The 27,853-nt window shown below is 42.4% G+C and overlaps 3 protein-coding genes across 3 annotated transcripts; all 3 read left to right on the forward strand.

The window, feature by feature from the left end:
- Nucleotides 1-217: 217 nt before the first annotated feature.
- On the forward strand, nucleotides 218-6,850 carry slu7 (SLU7 homolog, splicing factor). The gene is made up of 15 exons (XM_088293834.1): nucleotides 218-386; nucleotides 561-723; nucleotides 1,373-1,526; nucleotides 1,607-1,687; nucleotides 1,750-1,914; nucleotides 2,703-2,768; nucleotides 2,868-2,999; nucleotides 3,087-3,184; nucleotides 3,905-3,972; nucleotides 4,089-4,228; nucleotides 4,856-5,017; nucleotides 5,098-5,199; nucleotides 5,283-5,360; nucleotides 6,191-6,313; nucleotides 6,390-6,850. Exons 2-15 carry the CDS (start codon nucleotides 569-571, stop codon nucleotides 6,567-6,569), a joined length of 1,704 nt encoding a protein of 567 aa, XP_088149960.1. The 5' UTR covers nucleotides 218-386; nucleotides 561-568; the 3' UTR covers nucleotides 6,570-6,850.
- A 155-nt stretch (nucleotides 6,851-7,005) lies between these two features.
- On the forward strand, nucleotides 7,006-11,216 carry c1qtnf2 (C1q and TNF related 2). The gene is made up of 3 exons (XM_088293836.1): nucleotides 7,006-8,507; nucleotides 8,651-8,908; nucleotides 9,860-11,216. Coding segments are annotated over exons 1-3 (885 nt in total). The 5' UTR covers nucleotides 7,006-8,506; the 3' UTR covers nucleotides 10,486-11,216.
- A 431-nt stretch (nucleotides 11,217-11,647) lies between these two features.
- ccnjl (cyclin J-like) lies at nucleotides 11,648-27,831 on the forward strand. The gene is made up of 6 exons (XM_088293835.1): nucleotides 11,648-11,985; nucleotides 12,488-12,596; nucleotides 18,761-18,971; nucleotides 24,297-24,596; nucleotides 24,666-24,825; nucleotides 25,306-27,831. The coding sequence occupies exons 2-6, from the start codon at nucleotides 12,528-12,530 to the stop codon at nucleotides 25,823-25,825; spliced, it is 1,260 nt and encodes a 419-aa protein (XP_088149961.1). The 5' UTR covers nucleotides 11,648-11,985; nucleotides 12,488-12,527; the 3' UTR covers nucleotides 25,826-27,831.
- Nucleotides 27,832-27,853: the final 22 nt, after the last annotated feature.

Raw genomic sequence — 27,853 nt, forward strand, 5'->3', positions numbered from 1 at the left:
ATGCCCAAGGCAATCCATATATGTTGCATTCTAATTCAATTTACATTTTGTTACAATCAAATAAAAAAAATTCTACACGTGAAAGGTGATCCCACTTCTTCAAAGGCATATTATAATATAACCGTTGCAATATAATCTATTATAACATATTTTGGAACGAACGTGTTTGAGCTCATACAGGAAACAGTAACTGAACTTGACCATCGCCTCCGCTCGATGGCGCTCTTTAACTTTTTGGCACGTTTGCGCACCACAGAGCAAGAAAATTTGTGACGTACTTCCCTTGGCCTAAAATGGCGAACCTTGGAAGCTAATGTTGTGTTTATGTATGTAGCCTTTTACGAGAGAAGATTCAGTCATTAGTGTTGGATAAGTAACCAGACAAGGTAACCCGTTTGTTCGTCAATCATTAATGAGATATAAAATATTCCGGCCACGCCACTGAATTACGGCACACCTAAAATGAACAAATGTATTTACCATAATGTGGACAGAATCTGTTCTGCTTTTGAATGTTGTCGATGGCTAAATCATATGTATACGTATGTGCTGTGTTGCAGATTAAGTCATGACGGAGCAGAACAACGGCAACGCCGCTGTGGAGGGCGTCGTGGACCTGGATGAGCCCAAAAAGATGACCCGGGAGGACTGGAGGAAGAAGAAGGAACTCGAAGAACAGAGAAAACTGGGGAACGCGCCAGCTGAAGTGGACGAAGAGGGCAAGTAAGTGAAGATTAAGTGCACGTTTTGTCAGCGGTGTTTGTGTTGTGAAAGTAACAATAATGTATTGTGCTTACAGTACAGGTATCGACTGTAATTGTTGTTTTTGGTGGTTGTTTTAGCAAGATAATGATTTTCCACTGGCTCGCACGTTGTTAGTTATGGGTTGATGGATTTTAGTTTTTGAAATAATCAGAAAATCACAACACTGACAAACCTCTCACCATGAGGTTGACGAGCAACTAGTCCAGGGTGCCCTCTCCCACGTTTATTTCCTAGTCAGGCACAGTTTCGCTTTAAACTGATTTAAATCTATTACAACACGATTTTAATGTATTAACACACACGTTTTTAAACATTCCATTGCAACTTTTTCCTTTTCATCTGTTCTCAATTTCATGCTCACACAGTTTTCCAAATTGGTTTGTCACTCACAATTGATGTTTACTGTAAAATGAGCACATGAAACAAAAATTGGCTGAATTGATACCACATATTGGTATTGTGTTGACTCAGGCCTTATTTCGAGGTGTCAGATACTCGTGAATTTTGTTGTTACTAGCCTCTAATACTTGAGGCATAAAGAAAAATCGGGCATCCACTAGATTGTCCAGATTGTCATCACTTGTTCTTTGTTTCACTACTTTTCTAGAGACATAAACCCACACATCCCTCAGTATATATCCTCCGTGCCGTGGTATATTGACCCTTCCAAAAGGCCCACACTTAAACATCAGCGACCACAGAGAGAAATACAAGAGAATTATTCTGCCATTGGAGAATGGTATAAGAGAGGAGTGCAAGAGGTGAGAAGAAACAAGCCACGATTAGGAATGGAAGAAATTGAACTCTTAAATGACTTAACTCATGTCAACTTTGCCAACAGAACACTGTTACTACAAAATTCCGCAAGGGTGCCTGTGAAAACTGTGGTGCGATGACGCATAAGAAGAAAGACTGCTTGGAGGTATAATGATACCTTCCATTGTTGGACTGGTGCCTTTAAATCAATGACTTTTCTGTTCTCAGCGACCCAGAAAAGTCGGGGCAAAGTTCACAGGCACTGGTATCGCTCCCGATGAACATTCTCAGGTGCAACTCAAACTGGATTATGACGGAAAGAGAGATCGTTGGAATGGCTACGACCCAGAGGAGCACCAGCGCATAGTGGAGGAGTACGCAAAAGTGGATCTGGTAAGCAACCTCACTTAACTTCGTGGACTGTGTGTGAAATCTAGTTCAGGTAATTACAACTTGAAAATCAGTTATAAATGCAGCATGTTTGCATTGAACACAATCTATTATATTATTAAACAAAATATAGAATATGTGGCACTTTGAGAAATTTCCATCATGTTAAGTTAAAGTTAAGACAAAGAAAAAAACATTAGCATTCTTTTGTTTTTTATTTGTCTTAGTAAGTCACAGTGTCCCATCACTGATGAGCTATTTTTAGAACAGACACTAAGGGGCTAACTACTGCTTAATCGACATAGCAAAAAGGCATCCATCTAAGTAGTTGCTCCCTCTCGTCTCCCTTGCTCCCAACCTCTCTCTGTGTGGACTGTAACTGCTCATCCCTCCCCTTTCTGCTTAGCTGTGAACGGGAAAAAAAGTGTCTGGCCTCTCATCATTAACGTCAAAGAGACTGCTCTAATCTCGTTGCACACTTGTGTACAATGACAATAAAGGGATTTCTATTCTATTCTATACTTTTATAGCCAATCATATTGAAGCTGGGTGTGGCTTGGTTGGAAGTCTTCTCAAAAAAAGAAAAGAAAACAAAAGCTCGTTATCGGTGAGAGACAGTTTTAGAGGTTATCGAAACCTTGACATTTTAAAACCTTGGTGAACCATCAAACCTGTAATCGGCCCATGTCTAGCGACATATAACTCAAATTGTATTTTGCTCACATTAGGTGCACATTTTCCCATCTGATTAAAACGATTATTTGACGATGTCCTATTTTTTCACTTCTTAGGCCAAAAGGACACTGAAGGCTCACAAGCTTCAGGATGAGTTGGCATCAGGGAAACTGGACCAATCGGTAAGCGTTCTGGATTCTTTGGACAATGAGCTGGTCTTCTTGTCCTTAAACTCTAACCATGAAAAGCACTTTTGTTGTTTGACATCTTTTTTTCTGCAGGAGCGGGAACATGACAGCGAGGATGAGGATGAAGATAAATACGCAGATGACATTGACATGCCCGGTCAGAACTTTGACTCTAAGAGACGAATCACTGTCAGGAATTTGCGTATCAGGGAAGACACAGCTAAAGTAAGAGGCGCCTGCCCCAAGTGCTTATATCACGGTTGTGTTGTGTGTGCGTGTATGTCCATTAATTTGTGTTTCTATTTCCCACAGTACTTGAGGAACCTGGATCCAAACTCTGCCTACTATGATCCAAAGACCCGAGCAATGAGAGAGAACCCGTACTCCAGCACTGGCATGAACCCAGACGAGTAAGTTGTTGCAAATAAGGCTGTAACATCTAAAATACTGTAAAAGTTATGAAATTAAACCATTTCATGTTCAAACAATTGTCATCATAATACCTTCATGAACTCTACATGTCATGCAGCGTCGTGGCTCAATGAGTTTGATCCATGGCCGTTGTGACCATGTCGAAGTATCCTTGAGCAAGATATTGAACCCCAAGTTGGGCTTGATGATGTCATCAGTCGGTAGATGAAAGCGCTAGAAGCGCTTTGAGTGCCGAAGGTAGAAAAGCGCTGTTCAAGTGACAGCCCATTCACCGTCCTCATACTTTTCTCTTTCCACCATTCTTTAATTTGTTTTATTGTTTGTTTTTGTATGACTTACTTTTACTCCATGTACAGCACTTTGTGTACAGCGGTGGTTGTCTTACTCTATAAATACAGTTGAGTTGAGTTTCCTTTTAATGCCACCGTAGTGATGCATATAAACAGAAAATGCAAAAAAAATGGCTGATTTTAAAAGAGCTAATTCCGTCTTATTAATTGGGCCTGCCCATCAATTGGTTGGTCGCTAATTGTTACCGTCTTGAGTCTTCTGTTCCATTCTGGCTGACTTCAACGGCTATCTTACAAAATGTTGAAGTGTGAAATTCAATGGATTTTTTTATTTTTTTTTTATGTGTGTTTGATTTCCTCAATCCTCAGTTGCTCCCCATTGATATTCCGTTCGGCTTTTGTCTACAGAGTGGGCTATGCCGGAGACAACTTTGCCCGCTACAGTGGTGACACCATCACCATGGCTCAAACACAAAGTAAGTCACAAAGAAACCATTAATCATGAGAAGAACATGAACAGGAGTTACATTAAAAAGCCGCTTCCGTGAGCGTTACGTCTCGATTGATAGCATGCTTGTGTATCTCCTGCTAGTGTTCGCTTGGGAAGCCTACGAGAGGGGCTCTGAGGTTCATCTGCAGGCTGACCCCACCAAGCTAGAGCTACTTCATCGGTCCTTTAAGGTCAAGAAAGAAGACTTCAAAGAGGAGCAGAGGGAGAGCATCCTGGAGAGGGTACACTGCTTGCTGAAAATGAATCGCCATGACTCAGTTACATGAAATATTTAGGGGCGGATTTACCAACATTCCCAATTTGTGTGTGTGTTCAGCCTGTGCCCAAATTTCATATCTTGATATTTTTGCCAGCTATCTTCATAATGATATTATTATAGAATCAGTGAAAGCTTTTTTTGTACCCCAAAAATACATTAACGGCATGTGGTAGAGAATAATTTTGGTGAAGCCCGCAGCCACATGAAAGCCTTTTTGTTTTCATCCTCGTTGTATGGCAATTACTTGACTACCCCGTCCTATGTAACATTGCATTTGCAACTTTGTCGAACAGACCTGAAAAACATCTCTTGCAAAAGCCTGCACCAAATAACACCACACACTGAAATGACCCAAACACTGAATTGAAAGGACTTTATTCATGGCTGGCATTACATGACTCCTTCTTCTGGCTCCAACTAAGCCCTCAGATAATTCAGAAGCTCCAAAACTGCATTGCTGAACAAACCATATGTCGTGATAAATTGTAGTTTTTGGCATACGGTCTCCCTGTTTGTAAAATGTTGTTCCATAGGTGTCTTTTTTTTGTGTGTGTGTGTGTGTGTGTGTGTGTGTGTGTGTGTTATTTAGTATGGAGGCCAGGAGCACTTGGACGCACCCCCGCGAGAGCTGCTGTTGGCTCAGACAGAAGACTATGTGGAGTACTCTCGCCACGGCGCTGTCCTGAAAGGTCTCGAGAAAGCCGTTGCTCGCTCCAAGTATGAAGAAGACGTACTCATCAACAATCACACCGTAAGAACGGCTTAGCACGCTTTGAAGGTATGTGACTGGCTGGCTTCTGTTTTCCTTGACCAAAATGTTGTGCTCCTCAGTGTATTTGGGGCTCCTACTGGAAGGAAGGCTTCTGGGGATACAAGTGCTGCCACTCCATGGTCAAACAAAGTTACTGCACAGGAGATGCCGGCATTGGAATTGTGAGTGCAGAGGGCACTTCCACATTTTTTCTGGCTGACATTGTGACTCATGTAGTTTTTTTTGTTTTGTTTTAATCTTGAAGAGCAATTCTGAGTGTGTTCCATTCGAAGACGGTGCGAATGAGCTGCAAGAGGAGGAGGAGCCCAAGACTCTGTTGGAGGTAAGACATACTAATGCTTAGTAGGGGTAAGTTAGTCATCGAAATGTGATCTTGATTTCAATTTTGGCTTCTTACCATCATAAAAACATTAAAATAGAAGAAAAACGATTGATGTGCCAAACAGAGCGATGTGTGTTGGCAAGTTTCGACATTGTGAAGGCACCCTGAATGTGCCGTGTTGCTTGAACAGCCAGCCTGTGACGAATGTTATTCTGCCCTCCATAAAGTGCTTTAGTATGTTCATTGACGCCCATGTTGGAGTTTAATGTAAAACTAAACACACATCCAAAATAATTACACCTATCCTGTACTTTAATACGAGACAAACTTAGTTTTAGAAACATCCCGAGTGCTAATTCTAGCGGTCAACGTAAATTCCCATTGACTGTCAAAGTCAAGAAATGGCAGATTATCACACATCACTTTGAAGAAACAAAATGAAGACTCTTGCTCATACTGTTTTTTAAATAAGAGGGAGGCAAAGTATGCTTGCTTTGTTCCAGCTGTTTATTTGTCACTCCCGGTAGACGTTTACTGTAGCACATTAAACAAAAGAGAAGTAAACTTATTTTTTTAGCACTCAAACTATTCAGCCAATTAATTTAATTTCTTAACAAAAGTATGTTAGATTAATGCTAACAATAGTGCGAGACATCATACGTGGGAAACCATGCCATTACTGTTGTACTGGAAGCCGTCTTGTTCTTGAGATGAACTCAACAGCACCGCTGCTGGTTTGGAGGGAGTACTGCACTTTTGCCTTAAACAGCAATCAATACAATATCACATAACTACATTTTTAATCTACCCATCTTTCTGTCAACCATCAGATGCACCAAGAAAAGATGAAAGAGAAGAAAAAGAAAAGGAAGAACAAAAAGAACAAGAAGCACGTCAGCAGTGACGACAGTGATTCAGAGGATGAAGAGAAAAAGAAAGAGAAGCTGAAGAAGGTCGTTTGCTTGTCCTTTGTGACCCGCCAGCCGCTTTTTGCTGTCTCCGGTTTGCTGACCCATTTTCTCCTCGCAGGCTCTGGAAGCAGAAGACAAGCGCGTGAAGCATGTGGAAGCAATGATGCAGCTGGACGAGAGGAAGAGGCCGTACCACAGCCTGCAGGAAGTGAAGGCCCCCACCGAGGAGGAGATCGAGGCCTTCCGCATGAAACGCTGCCGGCCTGATGATCCAATGGCTTCCTTTCTTGGACAGTGACCCCTCCCTCGTACCCGTTGCCCCCGCAAAACTTTAGCCAAGGCCTCTCCCAGAGCTGCTGCTCGGGGAAACAATGTCGCACAGTATACATAAGTTTAGTCTCGCAAAGGACCGGAAGTGATTGGGCATTTCCACTTTACGGGAGACTTGTTGACAAATTGACAGCTTTCTTTCTTTTTACCTACATTGTAGTCATCTAAAACTGCCTTCACAGTAATTTAAATCAAAGAAAAGTCATGAGAGCTTCATGCATTTTTTTCTAATAAAATTGCGTTGTGGTATGTGTTTTAGTTGGATTTATTTATTTTTATAACTTTAAGCAGGAAACAATTGAGATAAGAAAAACACTTTTATAACAGTGCCAAAAATTAATCATCAGCTAAATTCCTACCAAACATGAATTATTCTGAAAGTTTTCACACCGCACTTTGTCCGTTTTCTAGAGCGGTTATCTTCATTAGTCAACAGTAGGTCGGACCCTGTCCTGGCTGACTGCGTAAGAGGCAGGGTACAACTTGGACACCAGTCAATTGCTGAGCATGTACAGTAGACAACCATTCACACTCAAATTTACACCTATGGATGATTCCGAGTTTAACATGCAAAATTTGAATTACAACCAAACAACTACAAGAACATGCCAACTCCGTGCAGGAAGGATGGAGCCAGAAGTGCTTATCACGAGAGGAGCATTTTATAAAATTATTATTATTATTATTATATACTATTTATTGACTGGGAAAAGTACAGTTTGGTTTCGGGCTGCAACTAACCATTATTGTAATCATTGATTCATCTGTTGATACTTTTGTCATTCGCTGAATCGGATTCCCAAAAAAAAATATATAATTTGAATCCCTTAATTCAAAAAGAGAGCATTATTTTTAACACACTGCAGAAAATGCCAAAACAAATAATTTAAATCCAGTTACTGGTTTGGTCCGTAACGTCAGAAAAGAGGACTAAAAATTTTTCCTTTTTTTCAGTCTCCCCCCCCCCAAAAAATGTTTGGGATGTTTTATTTTTATTCAAAACAAAGATCAGTCTCTTTACATGAAGAATGACAGAAATCTGAAAATACTTACTGTTGAGGCCGAAATACCAAGATTTGAACAATTTTAAATTAAGATAGGCTTTGGAATGATTAATCAATTCTCTAAAATTCTTATTGATTAAAGTGATAGCTGATTAACTCATTTACTGCCATTGACGGCTAACGAAGTCAAAGATTTTTTTTTAACTCGGCTGGTAGTGAATGAGTTAATTAATTTCAACTCTATTAGTGCAAAGCCTCAGTGATGAATATCATTCTCTCTCTCCCTCTCTCTCGCCTTCTCGCTCGCTCTCTCATGCCCTCTTGCTCTCTCTCTATATAAAACTCTCATTTAAATTCTTTCTTTGATAAAAGTGATCAATATTTGGATTTCTCGACAATTCTTTCTGAACACGCTGTTCCAATTTCTGTTCATGTGGTGTAAGTTCAACGTGAATACGGTGGTGTCCGAGCACACACATTCCCCCAACAGCTGGACCATGCATCACAATGACAAATGCATCCGGAATCATTTATACACCTATTTCAGACAGGAAGAATTTTCATTTTCATTCATTTTTTCTTAATTTAGAAAATTGTATTTTACCTTCATGCAATCTTAGTTTACAAATCCTAATTACTTCAGCTGTGCTAAACTGTTGCTCTGACTTGAATTTAATGACATCATGGTGAAAGTATTTGTTGTTTTTTAGGGGGGCTGAGGAGCTGGGCGGATGTTACGGACTGCGAGTCGCTGAGTTTCACATTTCCTTGCTGCGTTTCTCCGAAAGAATACACTCTGGTTTGACTATTGAAAAAAAAAAAAATTATGAAGGACCGAATGCTACCTGATGCAGAAGACAGACACTGAGTGTGTTGAAAGAGCCCATCATCATTTTCAACCAGTGAGTTTGTTTTCTACTGACTGTAAAGAATCACTGAATGTAGCCTCAGTTCATTTTAACTGCCTGAGCTTGCATGTTTTCAGAAGCTGCACCAAATATTTGGTCCTAACCTACATGTTCTCAATCTTTTCATGACTCCTCAGTGGCCGCTGTGCTTCATGTGTGCGTGATGGCCTGTCTGCTGACGGCGGTCCTCTCCCAGTCCATTTATTCCTCACCCAAGAAAGGACGCAACATCACTATCCACTCTTCTAATCTGGTTTGCAGCCTGCCAGGCCCGGTGGGGCCTGCAGGGAATCCAGGAGATCCTGGGTCGCCCGGAGCAATTGGGCCAATGGGGGCACCTGGGAAGGATGGTCCAGATGGGCAGGATGGAGAGAAGGGAGAAAAAGGAGATGGAGGTACTTGTTGGTTTGGAAGTCTGTTTCCTGCTGACCATTTAGCACGGCTCATTGTCTTATTGTAATTGTTGTACAATCTATGATATTTAATTTAACATTTTTGTTGTGCAGCTCAATCCACCGATGCATAAATCTTAGACGTCATATGACAAAAGCACTGTGATTTAAAAAAAAAATGAAATGGCTTGAATAATGATTTTAGCCTTCTTCAGGCCAAGGTGAGAATGTACGCATCAGCCAAAAGCTGATTCTACATGTGGTAAATTAAGTTCCTGAGCTAGCGCTAGCTCGCGCGAACTGAGCTCGCGCCTTGTAGTGCGGCGCGCCTAGTATATGCATTAACTACGAAAATAGCACCGTCAACTGGTGTTGCGCCCTTTGATGCAGCGCGTCTTATGGTCGTAAAAATACGGTAAGTTGATTAGAAATAGATGTGGTGGAAATTCAGAGATATTAATATCATGCTTGAGGGACTGGCTATTAAATTGATTGATGGCACATGTGTGCTCCTTTGACCCTGAAATGAATAGCGTGCTGTAGCGGTGGCGCAAGCTAGCTGGCTAACCATTTTGTTTCGCTAAACTACTCAAAGACCACGCAACCAAACATGTTAGCGATTCCTGTTCGACAATGTCTTCCGCTAACATATTTTTCTAATAACATCTCATCCATTTATCCTCCTTACTAACATGTTCAATTGAATAGTTTTTTGGGGGTGAGGTAATCTAAAAAAGCCTAGCTAAACTTTATTGGGATACGTCTGGCTGCACAACCGTAAACAAGTTGTTGTCTTCGTTTCAGTTCACATCAGCGGTCAGTGACTCTTGGCGCCTTTTTTTTTTTCCAGACATTATAAAATAGTCTAGCATTCATACAAATGTAGCCTAAATCTACTCAAGCACCCCAATGTAGATGTATAAAAAGTTACACCACTTCTAATTTCTCACTTAGGGGATCATGGGAGGCCCGGAAATCCAGGCAAACCAGGCTTAAAAGGCCGCGCCGGCCTGATTGGCAAGGCCGGGCCTCGCGGACTAAAGGGCCAACGGGGGTCACCGGGGGCAGCTGGACAAAGGGGGCAGAAAGGAGACGAGGGGGATGCGGGTCAGAGAGGAGAAGCTGGAGGCTGCAATTGTGGCACAGCCGCCCGCTCGGCTTTCTCTGTGGCCGTGTCAAAGAGTTACCCCAAAGAACGCACACCAATCCGCTTCAGCCGCATATTGCTCAACGACGGCAACCACTACAATGCGAGCAGTGGGAAGTTTGTTTGCGCTATCCCCGGAGTGTATTACTTCACCTATGACATCACCGTGGCCAACAAGCACCTCGCTATCGGGCTGGTGCACAATGGACAATACAAGATTAAGACGTTTGATGCAAATACAGGGAACCACGACGTGGCGTCCGGTTCCACCGTCCTCCATCTGCAGCATCTGGACCAAGTTTGGTTGCAGATCTTTTACTCGGAGCAGAATGGACTCTTCTTTGACCCCTTCTGGACTGACAGCACTTTCACAGGCTTCCTCGTCTATGCTGATCAGGATGATAAAAGAGCTAATTTACAGGGTGATACTTGATATTTCACTTTACTGAGTTCTTTTTTTTCTTCATCTTTTTTCCACATCTTTCTTTCCCTGTTTCTTAAAGGGGAACGCGAAGCAAAAATGTTCTCAACAAAAATAGGTTCTGTGTGCCCTCTCATGTCCAAGACACGGTATTCAGATTCATAGCATTGAAGAAGATGAATGTTTATCAATCTCAATGTCTCATCACTGCCCCCTGCTGTCGACTGAAATTTATGTCAAAGTGCCATCGGGCACTCATGTGACCAAACCTCGAAAACAGATGAGGTGGGATGTTTGCAATATGAGCCAGAGGGTACGTTGAGGTTAATTTCAGTTGACAGCAGAGGGCGCTGTTATGTAAATATATAAAATAAAAATAAATTTAATTAAAATGTAAAGAAGTTGTTACAGATTTCACACTCTTCTTTTCAATAACCCCCCGAAAAATAGTCGAATCAAAATTTGTCATGCTATTTTTTATTTGTCATTTTAAAAAAAGTTGAATATTACAAACTATTGGCTATTTCCATGCAACATTATAACACGAAAAAGATGAACGTTACAAGCAAAATAAAAAGTTTAAAAATATTTTTAATATCACGGATATAACTCTAATTCTAAAATATATAAACATATACTCCACGCACATCCACTCGCACAATATTTCCAGTGTGTATCCCTCGGTTGGGAATAAGTTTGGCCGTCCCTGGTTAAATGAACAAACTTTGACACCAGATGGCGCTAAAAACAAACGCTAAATCGCTATTCAACAATGAATAAAAGTGAAGTACGGTAACCTTTAGTATGTTGACAATGCGCTTCAGCGTTCACTCATTATTCCAAATTTCTGAAATCAAAATAATTATTATTGTTCTTATCATCCCACCAATTTTATATTTGAATAATATTTATTTATTTATTTATCAGTTTTTAGCTACAAGTTAGCATTATATTGTTCTTGTGTGTAGTTTCCTTGTCGCGTAGTCAACGTTGTATAATTGTTTGTTAAATTCTTCTCTGAAATTGTCAATTAAAAAAAAATTACATTGATATTTTGGTGCAATTCAAAAATAAATTGAACAAAGATAATGACTTTATTGTGGGCATCACCAAGCGCGGTGGGATAAAGGCATGGCAGTTTATCCGAGCTGTGTAGTCCATTAACAGAGCCAGATTGGAAAAGGACTACATTTCCCAGTCCGTAGGAGGGACCCTCCACTCAAGCGCACGAGCCTCGCGCCGCAACAGCGGCAGCTGGTGCAGCCGAGCAGGCGACTGTTGCAGCGGAAGCTTCGCCGAGAAAATCGCTCGGAAAAGTGTCAACACAGCCGCAAAACGGTCCGTACCGGGATTCGGAGTTAGTAGCCTTTGAGCGAACTCGTTCCGAGTACACCAAGTCTGCCTTTTCGCCCAATAAAGCGGGCTTTCTTCAAAGTTGAGCCGAAGCGGAGTTGTCTCATTCAGGATGTCGGACTGAGACAAAGGGGTCTGGGGGGCATTCCCGTCGGAGCGGTGAGTGGCACACTGAACAAGGTCGGATATGGAAAGTTTCCCGTTGCATTCAAGACGAAATAACCTTGTCCGAACGAGGGGCAAAGTCGTATAATCACAACGCGCTCCTTTTCGCCCCGTTTTTTTTTTTAAACACGAGTGTTGAGGGCTCTTTAACTTGTGTATAACGTGTGGTGCTGCTAACACATTGTAACAGCAACCCGAATGTGTATCTGCTTGTAGTTTATTATTTTTAATGACTTTTAAAAGGCTTATCAGAAAGAGTCTCTGATGCCTTTGATCAGCCATTTAAATCCCCCATCAGTGGAAATGGCATCAGACCGACACCGAATATGAACTTTTTCGATTAGGATGCTATGAAATCCCCAAAAGACTTCCATGTTGCTCATTGTAAAAATCCTATAAGAATTCCTCCCGGGAGTATATATATTGAGGAGAAAATCGTATCATTAACCTACGTCGGCTTGACATTTGATGTTGTGGACCACGTGTGTCTCTGTAGGTCCAAGCTGATCCTGTAAGTCTCCTCTGGATGGGAAAAGATGGAAAGGGAGTTGCAATGGTGGAAAGGACAGCTCGCTGCAGACATCCATCAGTCCCTCCGCATCAAGGTGAGTCCACCTTGCCAAGCGGCTGTTACGTTGTTGAACATAACACTGATGTAGAAACAGATAGTCTCGATTTTATCACTGGTTGACTGCCAGGGACAGTCAGGCCATTTCTTCGTTTATAACCTTTTACACAATCAGAAGCAGTGATTACATTTACAACCAAAATTAAAAGATTTCATCAGTGCAGTGACAATCTATTTCCAACAATTTAGTCTCTTAATCCCATACAGTTTCTCTAAGGTGCACTGATGATGTATATTTGAATCTCGATTTAGCAACATGAATGGGTTTGTGATGTTGCTGAATCTGAACACCAAGGTTTTTCCCCCGAAACGTGCTTTAGTTTTTTTTTAAATATTCATTACTTCTGTTAAATAAAAAAAAATACACAACTTATGACATTGTTCTCTTTATGCTGCAGCTTTGATGAAGCTCTGTCTGTATTTTCAAGAATGTTTGTTTATGTAATGATCCCCATTAGTCACTACCTTTGCAGAGACTATTCTTCCCAGGGTCCACTCACAATCAAGAAAAACTTAAAAGAATTACATTTACAAATTACAAACAGGTAAACAATAGGGACAAGTCAAATTATGGACAATTCCACAACCGTAAAGATACAAATACAAGAGTGAAACAATTAGACAGGTGTATTACTTGAGCTACATTAGCCAAATTTCACCATTGATCACATATTTTTTTTAGCTTTGTTTCAAAGATAACATGACTGCTTAATTATATCATATGTGGAGGTGGCAAGTTCCAGTAAGGAATGACTTGATATAGAAAGTATTTTTCAGCGCATTAGTTGTTGGTAAAGGCAAGTAAAAATTTATATTCGAGGCTTGTGGTGTATTAAAGCCATGTCTGTTACAGGTGGACAGTCGTTTAGAAAACAGACTGAAAGGTCTGTGTGAGGTCCAGATTTTATGCAACGACAATATGTCCTTGACTTTCATCCATAACAGTGCATGATGCAATGCATTGACATTAGTTTGGAAAGGGCACCTCAAAGCTAACGAAGCTGCTCGATTTTGTGCAATTTGTTGTTTATGAAGATCTTTTCTGTGCTGGTCCAAACAATGGAATAATGTCTGTATGGTATTCTTTCGTTCTTGATGTGATATTATGAAAGACAGCAATCGTTATCGCAGAGCCTTCTATATCGTCATGCTAATAACACTAACTGCCTAATTTTTTTTTTTTTTTTTGCCAAAGTCAGATTTTTGCAGGAAATGTCTCTCCATTGCCCAATGCATATGTTGCAAAATGCCTTAAATTAAACTATGAAGAAATATGTATGCAAAAATCTGACTATGGCAGCAAAGTTAGTGAAGCAGTTATGTTATTAGTATGTACGATACGCTCGTCATGTTTCATGTGAAAATCAATCCAAACTTCAGAAGTAAGGCAAAGTTATCAATAAACAAATGCAAGCACAGGTGATAAAATGCCCAAACACAACTTTTAATAATGATAAAAGTACATTTTGTAAGCGCACTAAATTAATTGTCAAAAATATCGATATTGCAAAAACAAGCCAATCAAAGAAACAGACGTCATTTCCGGAGCAGGACAAAATTACCCCAAATTAAGCATTAAAACAACTTTGGCATATCAAAAGAATGCTGGCCAGTGAAAAAGGTTTCCAGCTTCAAGAAAAGTCCCTATTTTAGTAAAAATGGGCCCACTTTGAATTCAGTATAAAGCCATACTGTACTGTATGTTAAACATGACTGGGGGTGATCCATGAAAAATGTCTTTATCAGCCAAGTTAACAACAACAAAGGAATGAACTGTGCTCCTCATTCATATGCAGCTGCTCTGCCGAACGAAACACGTGCAATCAGTGTCGCCAGTCCATCGCGTGTTTCTTGAATCAATCTGAAATTACAAAACTCCTGCTGTTACGCAGCGTTTTTGTGCTGCATTGATGATTTCTTAAATTGCGACTTGGTAGTGGTGGTGGTATTAAAGCTGGAGCGTGCTAGCAAGATTTGAATGTAGCCTCAATGTACTCTAAACGGCAAGGGTGCTACATTGCTAGCTTGACTTGTTCATGACGGAACATTGCCAAAAATGAAATGTTACCGGTTTTATGATGTATTGTTTTGGAATGTACTATCACTTAAAAATAAACGGTGATCAACTTACCTGATGACCTCATATGGAGCTGTTCATATGCAGCCGTCCGTGCCTCAAAGAACACGTTTATTACCCTTGACATGAAGAAACTATAATAGTCTGCTTTGCGAGAGCCTCTGTTTGTTCACATGAGCCTCTGTGAGTGGCGACGATAATTGTAAATGATTGACGCTTACTTTGGTCATGCCTTCTCTCTCTACAATCGCTGATTGGTTTGTTTCACAGTGATAAAGAAAAATCAACTGAAAATTAAATTAAAGGCATTAGATGAGGCCCGTCAGGGATGTTTTTGTTCCCCGCAAAACATTTTGATAATCTACGCACACGTCTTTCAGACCGTGTTAACGGTCTTAATTTCTTATGAAATATTAAGTGCTGTTAAAAAGCTTGTGGTTTGTCCACAAAGGCATCTCTATCTCCATTCAATATACAATAGACATTAATCCTGAGAAGATAACATGCTTGTCCAAGTTCTCGCGTGACCGCACGTGAACACCGCAAACATTTATAGCAACGGTGGTTGATGGCCGTGAAACGTTAGCGCTGGCGAAGGTCATGAGCATGATATTGCCTTTTTTGCTCCTCTACTACCATCGTTGGCAACAAGTGGAGATGGAAAACGGTATATTCCACATGTTCTGAAATCCGTCGCATATAACAACCAAATGGGAAACCCGGGGGAAGTTTTGGTGAGATTTAGCTTTTTCATGCTTTGTACTTAAAAAAAAATCCTCTTTGTTGAAAGTTAAACGTAGTAAGATTAATCATTTATTCAGAGAGACAGTGTTGATTAAGGGGGCTAAGTCCGCTCTGAACTCTCAGGTCCTCAATTCGGTTTGTTTTTTTCTCGTTATTTTTCCTTCTGAAGATATGTCAGGTTTGCACAGCTGAGGTTCACGATTGATCTAAAGCAGGGGTGGGCAAACTTTTTGATTGGCGGGCCACAATGGGTTCTAAAATTTGACAGAGGGGGCGGACCAGGAGCAGATGGATGGAGTGTTTTGGCAACCTCACCTCGTCGGAGAAAATAAATAAATGTAACTTGAAATGAAAGTGAACAAAAGCATTTCAACAATATGTATGTCTTTGAAAAACCACAGTATTTAGAAAATAAAACATTAACAAGGTACATTTATTTAATCTTTTTCAAGTTCGGGGGGCCAGATTAAAACATTTAACGAGCCGCATGTGGCCCCCGGGCCATAGTTTGCCCTCTTAAAATGCGTCTCATCTTGCTGTGGAGACAGAAGAAATGTTGATGTTCCACGTTGGAGGGAAAATATTACACGGCCCAGTTGCCTATTTAAAATGATCTTAATTGCATTACATGGCTGACTTGAGGCTCATTAATTGCGATTGTCTTAATTAACCCTAACCGTGGTCATATTTCTTCCCCCGTGCCACTTTAATGGAGACATCTGTCACTTGACTGGCACCTTCAAGTCCACGCCAGCGTCACACTGAGAGTAGATTATAGATGACTATTTTAGACATCCTGTGCGGGTCGAGTGAAGTGAAGGCTTCAGATTTTGATAGTAATATTTCTGAGCACAAAAGTAGACGTGCGCTTGCACAATCCTCTATTCAGAAACACAGGGTGTGATTCAGAGTGAGCTGTCAGCTGGCCTGGCTGTCTGAATGTAGTCCGAGCTGCAAATAAACCCCAAATGTGCGAGATGGCCCCTTCGTGATGTGTGGCGTTCGGCTACTGTGGCTTCTGAGGCGTATCACACGCAAACAGTGAGGCGTGGAGGACAGAATTTCCTTCAGTCCAGGTCTGAGACACAGGTTCCATGCATGTATTTTGAAAGAGCAGACTGTTACACAAGACTTATTTTCACAGCAGCCTAAAATAATGTCGTGGCAAAAAGTCTCCACCGCATTCTGAAAATCTTGAGACATATTTGAGCTTGGCAGTTAAGGCAACACCCAGAGGTCACCTCAATTTAAAACCTAATGCTGACTATTTTTTTTTTAACTATGTGCAGCACTTTTTGAGTCATCCCTCCAAAAAGTGCTAGATAAAAAAAATAGAGCTGGAGGTATTACAAAGTGGAAGAGGATTGTGTGATTTTTCAGAATGATATACACATGCTACTTTGATTTATATTTTATTTTATTTATTCATTTATTTTTTTGCACAGTTGCTTCTTTGGGCAACTGAATAACCGGACGGCACATTTGAATGAATCTCTGAGTTTACGAACAGTTGGGAGTGAAGCAATGCTTTCTCCGAGCATATTTTCAAACGTAACCACAATTAGGGAACAGGGAATTTAGGTGCGGATCCAAACTGTACTGTTTTAGGTCTTGTTTTTTTTTTTCCAAAAGAAATATTTTTATTTAAAATAAATTTTGCCCCCCAAAAATGGGATTTGTGCTCCGTAAGTGACTTTAATATGTTCACGTTGTGTCCAGCTAAGTTGCGTAACTTGCGTAAAGTCTAATCAAATACATCCTTAAGTAGGCTATTTGTAAACAATCAACCTGGAATGAAGTTTGTGCACATTGTCTATTACTGTTGGTCTTTCCGCGGAACTGCAGTAAAGATATTTAATATTTGCTTCTGACTAAGAGTACATAATGGGATGCACAGTGACCAAATCACTTGTTATTTAACTAGCGATGTCAACTTAGACATGAGTATTTGAAGTAATTTCATTGGCACAATGAAAACAAACAAACTCTAGCGGAGTTTGGAGCAGCAAAACATCTTCATGCAGTGTTGTGGTTTCCTGCATGCTGCCCGCTCCCCCACGGTCTGTTCCAGCTTTTAATGACGTGTGCTGCAGTGCTAATGCCCTGATGTGGGAGATAGTGGCACTGTGGAGCATGTGGCAAATTATCAGACATGCAAATCAGCCAGAGGCAGCTGTGGATTCCTTAATTATGGTGCAGGTCCTCCACAAAGGCACCTCTCCACTCCCCCCTTCACCAACTCTTAAGAGCCCCCCCCCTCCACTCTTCCCGAACACCCCCCCTAGTTCTCCTGCAGCCCTTGTGCCCCCAGACAGACAGATGGACGGGAGGCAGAACCCGAAGCAGTGGGAGGAGAGTTTGGGGCCGACTGGATGGTGTGGTGGATTCTGGCACAGGGGGTGGAGTTGCTTTATGTGGATTTGGGGGTGGTAGGAAGCGGGGGAGGGTGGTGGGCACTGTTTATTTTTAATGGTGTTCAAGATAAATAGGTGACATTTCGTGTAATCCTAACAGAGTGAACATTTTGCCCCCGTAGCAATTTATGTTCAGCCGAGTGTTGAGTTCAGCCTTCTAAGCAACTGCCCCGATGCTATTTTCCTCCTGTAAAGACCCTTTGCAATTTTCAAATAGGATTACTCCGGCAATCCCCAATCTCCTAATAAATCCAAATCAAAAGCCTTTGTTTTTACTGTATTTCTCAGAGAGCAAAACATTTTTGGAAGCGCAAATATTTTTGTGCCCTAAGCAGCTTATGCGTGGTGAACGTAGCTCCTCTGTGAGTGCACAAAGCAAAATATGCCTTGAATACTCCGGGGGCAGATAGAGAAACGAGAGCCTTGTGCTTTCTTAGTTTAGTTTTTTTCTATGGCTGAGTGAGGAGACGCTGAGGATCTTCCTTCCAGTTTGAAACACATGCAGCTAATTGGACATGAATGGGAGATGTGCTCGGGGTGAAACCTAATCCTATCCACTCCTCCGTCTCCGAGAAGAGCTACCCCCTCGACCCAGCCAACCACACACAGACACAAACACCCATGCCCAATACTTTCAGACCTCTTCAGTGACCCAAATTAGCTCCTCCTCGCTGCAGCGAAGGAGAAATAAATGATATTGAAATGAGTGGACACCATAATCAAGATGTGATGGAAGCCGGCTTTTCGGAGTATTTTACGCCCGTAAACCGTGTCAGTGGGAGACATGCGCAACTCACCATTATTATGCATGTGGTTTACTACCCCCCGTATCTCTCCGCCATCGCTTCCTGTCCACCCTGCTGCCCCCACCCTCATCATTTACTCGTCTTTCCTTCTCTTGCGCAGGAGCTGAAGTTACCCGTGTACCGAGCGCATTCGCCCCAGATTGGCATGCGTCGCTACTTCGCGGACTTGTTGGCCATTCTGAGTAATCGCTACCAGTTATGTCCCACGGCTCGCCACCTGGCCGTCTACCTGCTGGACCTCTTCATGGACCACTACGATGTGGCTGTCAAGCAGCTCTATGTCATTGCCCTGTCATGTCTGCTGTTAGCCAGTAAGTCCAACCATGGCACTCTAATCGATGTACAGTGTTTTTCTGTCATGTCACAATTCATCGTTCACCTTCGCAAAACTCCACACAAATCCAGTTTTTATTAAATATCTGGTACTTTTTTGTTCTTGCTGTTTTCAGTATTTCAGCTAGCACCACAAATAAGAATTTGTTCACAGTGCTTCGATACGAGTACAATACTAGCTATTAGTCCAAAAATACTGGAATTGCCGTTCTTTTTGGTGATGAACTGGCAGCAAGGTTTTTTTTTGTTTTTTTTTGTGGTACTCGAATGCAACTTCTGGCATCATGGGTAATTAGACTATGATGGTGTCTGGAACGGGGCCCACTTGCTTGGGAGGGTGCAGCCTATGTTTGTGTACAAGTGAGGAATGATGCTCGGGCCAGACTTTGCAATCAGTCTTCTATTTGGTAGGATGGATTAGAATAAGACGAGAAATAGTTTACATTGAAAAGAAATGTTTTGAGGGTGATTATAGACGTCAAGCCAATCCGGACAGCGCTTATTACTGCGTATGTAATGGATAAGCTCTTTTTTTTTTTTTTTTGATCATATGTTTTTGTTGTGGAGTCGCTCTCCTCTGCCTTCTCCAAGTCGTCTCACCATGATTGATGAAGGCTTGAAAGGATGTTTGATTCTGAGTTGTCAATACTTTTTATCTTTCTGGGCTTGCCTTGGAATCTGGCCTAATTATTGAACTGGCTCAGACGTTCATTCTTTCTTAAAAATGCTGTGGTTAATTAATCGCTACTTCCTTTGTGCCTCCCAGGAGTCACAGCTTAATCCTGTTACTCCATTGTGTCTTTCTGGGTGGATGTTTGATAATGGATGAGCTTCTTTTGCTGTAGTAAGATTATAGTCTGATTTTCCAGGCCCCCCTGGGAACAAATGTTACTGGCTGTTAGTAGCATTTATTTAGGGACCTTGTTGTTTTCCTCAAACATCCCTGTGGTATGTTATGTTACTTCTTATCTAGAGGCTGTAATCACACATCCTGACTTGTGTGTGTGTGTGTTGCAGAAAGAAATGAACTACAATGACTGGCTACAACATTGAATTGGATGTAAAAAAGTAATTTAATGCTCCGTTGTTACTGACACTGACAAAGATGAATGACATGAGTTCTTATTGCCGTTTTAGTTGGCATTTGGTTGAGCTCGTTCAGATATGCTGCCACTTGATAGTAGTTGAATAAGATGACAATCGATCCCCTTTGGGGAAATTCGAGTATTAAACACACCAACACCAAATTATTGCAATTACATTTCTTTTATCGGACACTTGACCTGATTCCAGAAGAGCAAACAAAAAAGAGCATCTTACAAAATTCTGGGTTCTAGACTCTACACATTGCACCTCCACAGGCCTCTGACCTTCGGGGTGGGGAGGAACTGAGGGCTGAGGGGCACCTGCCATATGCTCTCCGAGTCAGGCCTCAAACAAAAGCCTGTCAATGCAAGCAGGACATGGAGCCAGACCTTTCTCGGAGAGGGGGAGGGGAATGCAGACTGAGAGCAGAGAGGATGTGTGCTTGTATGGCGGAGACTTAAAGCTAACATTGCTAAATGACATGTTGGTTGCTAGGACAACCTTGTGACCAGCTCGTATAGATTTTTACACTGATCACCCGTTCAAGATCTACATTCAAGTCATATTCCTGTTTTAAACTGCCGGGTCTCTTGTGGTGACCTTTTACCTTTCGCTACTTGGTCTGTTTCCACTTGATTGTCTCACCTTGTCTCGGACCGGCATAGCAAGTCAGTCCTGAGGCAGGGCAGCCAGTAAAAGCAGCCCATCATCCTTGGGGCGGTTGGGAAATGAGCGGCGTGTTACTTCAAAGGAAAGTTAGCGGCTGATGTTAAACAGGGGCGGCTGCAAAGTGGGATATGTTGGAACGAAACCACCCCAAAATGTATATCAAAAGGAACCCACCTCCACTGTTGTATCCTTTTTGAGACTAGTTCTGGCACATCGAGGCTTTCATAGTCCCACGTGTCATTTGAATGTGCTGTTAAAATATTGCAGAATTCCATTTAAGAATAAAAAGAAGGTTTTGTGTCGTGCAAGGGGCTTACAAACTCGGATCAGCATTTACATGCTTTGTAACAGATCCAGAGCCTCCAACCACACACACACACACACACAGTTTCTTTGCTTTTTCGTGGCCACTTCACTGGCCATTAGCATCAAAGGTCAAGGGTCGACTTGGACCTGCATTGTGAGAGCTGCCACAGCCAGGGGTGGCAACAAGGAGATTCTATGATGGAGCTGTGAGCAATTTCACACTCCTGATGAAAGATGAGGCAGCAAATAAAAGGATTGGAGCGGGCTAAGGAAATTCCTCCATGGACGTCAACACAAAGAGGGAAAAAAGAAAGGAGGATGAAGCGCAGAATGTATATTTTTTACACGTTTGTATTTTAAATTCATAGTTCTTATGTGGCCTGGATGCTTAATCAATTTTCTTGTTTTATTAATCTCATTACTATTATCAGTGCACTTCGTATGGAGGTCTTGAGCGCCTTCTCAATTTTAGTTAAGTGCTATGAAGGAGTGTACTATAAACCAACAGTTTTGTTTTGGAAATATTTGTTAATGTGCACACACCCAAAATGTTTCCTTTTAAAAAGTCATTTAATGTTGCCAAAATGATTACGCCAACGAAAGTGTAATTGCAACTGACAAGAATTCACAGGTGAGTCGAACCATCAATTTGAATTCAGAAAAACGTTCGAGAAATCTCACTTGGGGTGAAAAGTGTATACTCTTTGATGTCTTCATCTCTTGTTGAGCAGCAGCAACCGCACTCGGGTTTCTAATCCCTCCCTGACCCACCTCTTCCCCCAACGGCACACCTGGGAAGAGGCCCTGCATCCTTGTCTTGCCTTATCCTAACCCCTGACCTTTAACCCCACTCTGTTTACCCGTCCTGTTCTCATCTTTGCCATCACCTGTGGATGTCGTGAGAATGATAAAGAGGAGGTGTCCTGTCCTTGAATTGAACATAACGAAATCGTATCACGTCCTCTAGCCGCTGGCTTCAGATAGGATCATCTTGTCGCCTGCATTCCAGGTAGGCTGAACTAACTGGCTAGGAATGCGCCAGCTCTGTCACGGCAAAACAAAGCTGGCCTTTGTCTTGATGTAACATTTGCCTTACAATATGTATGCAGCTTGATGTCGCTTATGTATAAAGGAGGAATGCTTACTGTTAACAGCTAAAATATCTTATTGCTACTGTATTTTGTTGATGGACTGTGCCGCAAGAGACTGTCGAGGAACATTATCCAGCGTCTGAAAATTATATTTCACAGAATGGATTGATATATGATTCTATTTGTATCGGATGTCAGAATGCAAGGGCAATACAAAAATCGTTCCCTGAAGCCGTTTGGCATTTTGATGTTGAACCCTCACCCCCGCTCTACTGACTGAGAGCTTTCCACCCCCGAAATTGTCACTTTTGCTTTTTTTGAAGCAAACTCCTGTATATTGCCAAGCATATGATTGCCCACCAAAAATGCAAACATTTTTCCAAAATCGCCCTTTGACTTCTGATTGGCTGTTCAAAAATGGTGCACTTAAGCCTTTGTCGAGTTGCTTTGATTTTTTTTTTTTTTTAATTTGTCCCTTTCAAAAGCAGACATTCCATGTATTTGATATTGTCGATTACCAATTACAAGGAGCCCAGAAGACAAAGAGCACAATAGGAAGATGGACTCGCTGTGTCTCTTAAGATCAAAGAGGCTGCGGCCAAGTGGAGATTGGGGGTGTTGATGACTTTTTATGGCAGCGTCTGTGTGGACATAGCAGTCCGGCAGCAGACAGTTGCCTGCAAGCAGAGGATACGAGGTGACAGAATGTGGCAAGTGGAGCGAGCTCCGCCGAGTGTAAACGGCCTTGTTTCGCCGCGCTTCCTGTTCTGCTGGAGAGACGCCATTACTGCCTCTCCGCTAATTACCCCCACGGCCAGTTGAGCTGCAGTTCCCCGCTCACCCAGACTGCTCAGGCTCGCTCACTCACCAACCCCCCCCACTTAACAGTAGGTCAGTGCTAAAATTCACACTCGGGAGGAAGGCGCAGCACTCCCTTTCTTGACACAAAATGAGTTCCATCAAACATGATGTTGCTTTGTTTTTCTTTTTTTTTTTTTCCCCAACAAAGCCACTGGCTCTGAAGTTTCAGCGTTTTCTCTGGTACCTGCGCTCCCAATCAAACCAGTCAGTATCTTATCGCCAAAATATCTCCGCTTGGTGATTAGTAAACGTTTGCACTCAAAGCATACCCGTTTGACCTAAACTGTTCAAGGCTGAATCTTCCCTCCTCATTTGGTCACACAGACCCCCTAGGCTTTGGGCAGTTGCTATGGAAATAGAAAGGCGGGGGGGAGGGGGGGGTGTCTCTGGTTGGGCTGGGAGCTCTCCATGATGGCATTGCTGTAATGTCTATAAGGCCGGGAAATACCACACGAGGGCTGAAGCTGCCTTCTTCATAGACAGCGTTAGGTTTGTGTAATCCTTCGTGGGTATCACAGTGACACTTCCGCCACTTGCGAGCTTAATGCCTTTGCTTTGCTGCCAGATGTTCAGTGCCGGTCAACTTATCCGCTCATGTTAAGCAGGTGCTTGCTTTGTGATTGCTGGCCTTGGGCTCTTTAAGGATGATCCGATGCCTGATGCAACTGAGTGTGTTTTTGTCGATGTTAATTGCTCATTTAACATCGGATAAACCTGAATGATCTTGGCCTGTCGGTAACCATTTTGAAACAATGTTATAGAACTCTGGTGGGGCTCCTGGATCCGTCCCAGTTTTAGTTTCGCATTGCATACAGTCAAGCAAGTTGTCTGATTACATCATGTGATTTTAATTGAGCGATGTTTAAGATCCGTTACTGCTGCACGCATAGTTTTGCGTTAAGATTGCTCTTAATGGCGTTTACTGGACAACTCTGGCCGAATCTCTTGCTGTCGTCACTCTGAAATCACTCTGCCACCAACTTTTCTATTGGATGGGCCGTCTGTCATCACAACGACAGAGCACCTATACAATGAATGTGTTGGATGACCACACACTGTGCTGTGCTAAGTGCAGTGTGAAAAGTCCTAGGGAGCCATGGAAAAGCGTTTCAGAATTCGTATTGCATGTAATGATTTAGTTAAAAAGATGAGTGAAAGATGTTTTTAATATTTACATGCATGCGCTTGTCGATGTGTAACTGTTCCATACAGTGATACTCAATAATAATTATTGCCAAGTTGGCCCCAGAATGTTTTCTGTTATTGTGACGTGTCAATGTTTCTTTTCAGGTAAATTTGAAGAGAAGGAGGACAGAGTACCCAAACTGGAGCAACTGAACTCACTGGGCTTCATGTGTAATTTAAACATGATTCTCAACAAGAAGGATCTGATCAAAATGGAACTTCTGCTGCTGGAGACGTTTGGCTGGAATCTGTGCATGCCCACACCGGCCCACTTCATCGACTACTACCTCAATGCCTCGGTGCAAGAGGGAGATCTGTACAATGGCTGGCCCCTGTCCTCCCTCTCTAAAACCAAGGCTTTCATGGAGAAATACACTCACTACTTCCTGGAAGTCTCACTGCAAGGTGAGTCAAATGGTAACAAACTGTTTTGGGCTCACGACTGACTAAACCTTTTTTTAAAAATTTTTTTAGATCACACTTTCCTTAGTTTCCGACCATCCCAAGTTGCTGCCGCATGTGTGGCAGCGTCGCGTATTTGCCTGCAGATTTCCCCGAGCTGGACTACTGCGCTGCATCTACTGACCGGCTACACCTGGGACCACCTGACCCAGTGCATCGAACTCATGCTGCTGTAAGAGACACTCATACACACCGAGGTTATTGCAGTTAATGAAAATGAACAAAATGAAATCAAAATTTAAAAAAAAAAAAAAACCATTAGCGTTAATCAAATCAAATAAAGAGGAGAGTTTAAAAAACAAAAAAAGAACACAAACAAAAATTGGAATTAGATTTTTTATTGACCTAAATGTGACAGATAAAAGCGGGTGGATTGTGGTATAGTGCGAACAGGAATTCAAGCTAAAAAAAAAAGACTAAAACTAACGAGACAAAAAACTCAAAGCAAAATCAAAACTGACAAATCCAAAATGATTATAACCTCGATTGATATAGAGCTGTTTTCATTTTTATTTTCATACTTTTTAATGGTCCTGCATGCAGCCTGGCTGTGGGAGTTAAATGTTTCGATACAAAACTAGCTCAGGTTTAAGGAACATATTAGTTTGTCTTCTCTGAATCCCAAAATTGACACAGTTGTGCCTTTCCCCAGTGCGCACGACAACGACGTCAAAGAGGCCAACAAAACCAAGTGCACCCCTCCGCACCGAGCTTCCTCTCTGCAACCTCAGGGCCAAACTTCTCACCTCTCTCCGGTGTCAGCCATTCAGAGACCGCCGTCTTCGTCGTCCACCTCCACCACGCCACAGCTGCTCTTTCAGCCGGACCGCTTCCCAAACATCACCCAGCATTCCCCCTCCCTGTCTCAGCTGCAAACGCTTGCCGACGCTCAGGCTCTGGGGCCTGTGGTCAACGTGCCTCAGGACTTTTTCCAGAGCCACCGGATGGGGCTCCTAAGCGGCGCTTCTTGTTTGAATGCCGGAGGCGGCTTCCCTTCCTATTCAAGTCTGACCACCGGCCTGCAGGCGGGGGCCCGTGCACTGCCGCTGCAGGGGCCAATATCCGTTCAGATGGCCCTCGCCGGAGAGGCGCACCACTGCCTGAGCGTGGCCTACACCGGAGGTTACCTGGGTGCCCATCACACTTTCGCAGCCGGCTGCTTCGACAGGTGACGCCAGGAGACGGAGAGAGAACGGCAGCGGGAGAGCGCCGCGGCGCTCCCGTCCCCGCTGCCTCTTGCAGATCTGTCCTCTCTCTCCGTCGGCACGGCAACACCTTCAGCGCGTCCCGCCCTCCCTCCCCTCTCACAGAGACATCTCAAACGCAAGCAGAGGTCCAAAGACAAAAGAGACCCCGTGGAGGTCATCACTCTGACATGACCCACGTCTCAGCAGACTGACTGATATTTCAGACTAAGATGCGAGCAGTGCCAAGTGTTGTAAAAGTGCAAAAAAACAACAAAGCTGTGAAAAGAATATTTTGCCGTTTTGATTATACAGTATATATATTTTTATAAAAGACTTAATTTGACCAAAATAACCACATTTTTGGGAGGGAAAACACAAGTATGGGGTCCACCATTGCAGAGCTGTTTTTATTTTCAGTCCTTGGCCTGTAAGGAAAAGCATGCGCGCTGAATGTCACCAAACATCAATTAAACACGCGTGGGCTGCGTCAAGCCTGAAGGGGCCCCTCTGGGAATTCCTCACTGCATTAGTCCTCGAGGGGCGGAAGAATTCCTTGTTTGGTGCACAGCAGGTGAGGTCGACAGCTTAAAAAAAAAAAAAAGCCTGCACTGGCCCGCTTTATCACCCCCCTCTCCCCAGCCTTCAAGAATCTCTCCTCTCCGCTTCCAAAGTCGCGCCTTTGCAGCGCACGTAAGGTGAACCAAGTGTCAAAGATTTGATGTGACTGGACCAGCGTGGAGAAGCAAACCTGGACGTGGTGTACTGTACATAAGAAATGCTGCTGCTGCCTTCGATTGAACTGCTGGTTCTGTCTGTGTTGATGATGTTTACGTGAACCACTTAAGTATCAGGGACTTGAACAAGATTACTTGAATATTACATTGGAACATGCCATAGCTTTTATTTATAAACTCTGGTTTTGTTATCTTTTTATTCTATACCAACCGAGAACAAGATTTTTGTTGTCAAGCCGGCTCAGGTTCCAGGCTAAAACGAGCCTTTATACTGTGCTATAATGCTTTAAGTCCGGGTTGGAGAACCGACCAACCATGCGTTTCTAAAAACACAATTTCAGAGGGACTGTTATAAAAATGTCCTAAACATTGAACCCACATGCTCATAATTCCAAACATCTGCTCGATCATTCCGTCATATTATAGCCCAACGCAGCACTGTTGGGGGCCAAAAAGTGTATTGTATACGTTTGTGAAATCTGCGTAATAGAACAAGCTGGCAGTCGGCGTTTTGCTCCACAAACATCTGCATCCAGTCGCGTGAAATTGTGTTCCGCGTTTGTAAAGTGCCCAATTTTCCACTTCCTGTTCTTTTAAACGCATCCAGATTCCGTGTGCCAGTTTTCAAGGCGATACCTCAAATGGTCTCTATTTTCGACCCAGCTGTTGTGGATGGGCTTGACGGTTAAGTACTTATTTCCTCCACTGATAAAAGGGTCCTTTTCATTCTCTTATGTACAGTTTGACATTTTCTTCGGAGTTTAGTTTTGTGGTTTGAGCGTTTAGGGAATCTGGTGCCGTGTAGATTTCAACATGCTCATGACTTCTTGATCAACTTCCCACGAAGGTGCAATATGCTTTTTTTCCTGTCTGAACTCTGAACGACACCGCTTCACTGTTATTTCTAAGTTATTTGGAACAATTGTGTGACCTGACTTACTTCTGTATTTCCTCTAGAGGGCAGTAGGCTCTACAAACATTGACTGTTGCATATTGCAGCCGCCACCGTTGAGTGAGAGATGTTACTGGAAGCAGTTGTCTTTAGTTTAGCGCATGACTGCGTGTTTTATTTGTCTCCTGTGATTGGTGCTGATTTGACTCGCACTGAACTACACTGACACACCACAAACCTCCAAGTTATATTTTTACGTTTTTTTTAATTTTTTTTATGTATCGACTAGTTTTGCTTTGTCACACTGAATTGTAAAATGGTGTATTTTTCTCATGTGCCATGGAAAAATAAACATGTAAACTGAGGTTGGGGATGTCAATATCTGTT

This window comes from Idiotropiscis lumnitzeri, chromosome 4, assembly GCF_059441095.1.
Source record: "Idiotropiscis lumnitzeri isolate Australia: NSW breed Sydney's pygmy pipehorse chromosome 4, RoL_Ilum_1.0, whole genome shotgun sequence".
NCBI classification, from domain to species: Eukaryota; Metazoa; Chordata; class Actinopteri; order Syngnathiformes; family Syngnathidae; genus Idiotropiscis; species Idiotropiscis lumnitzeri.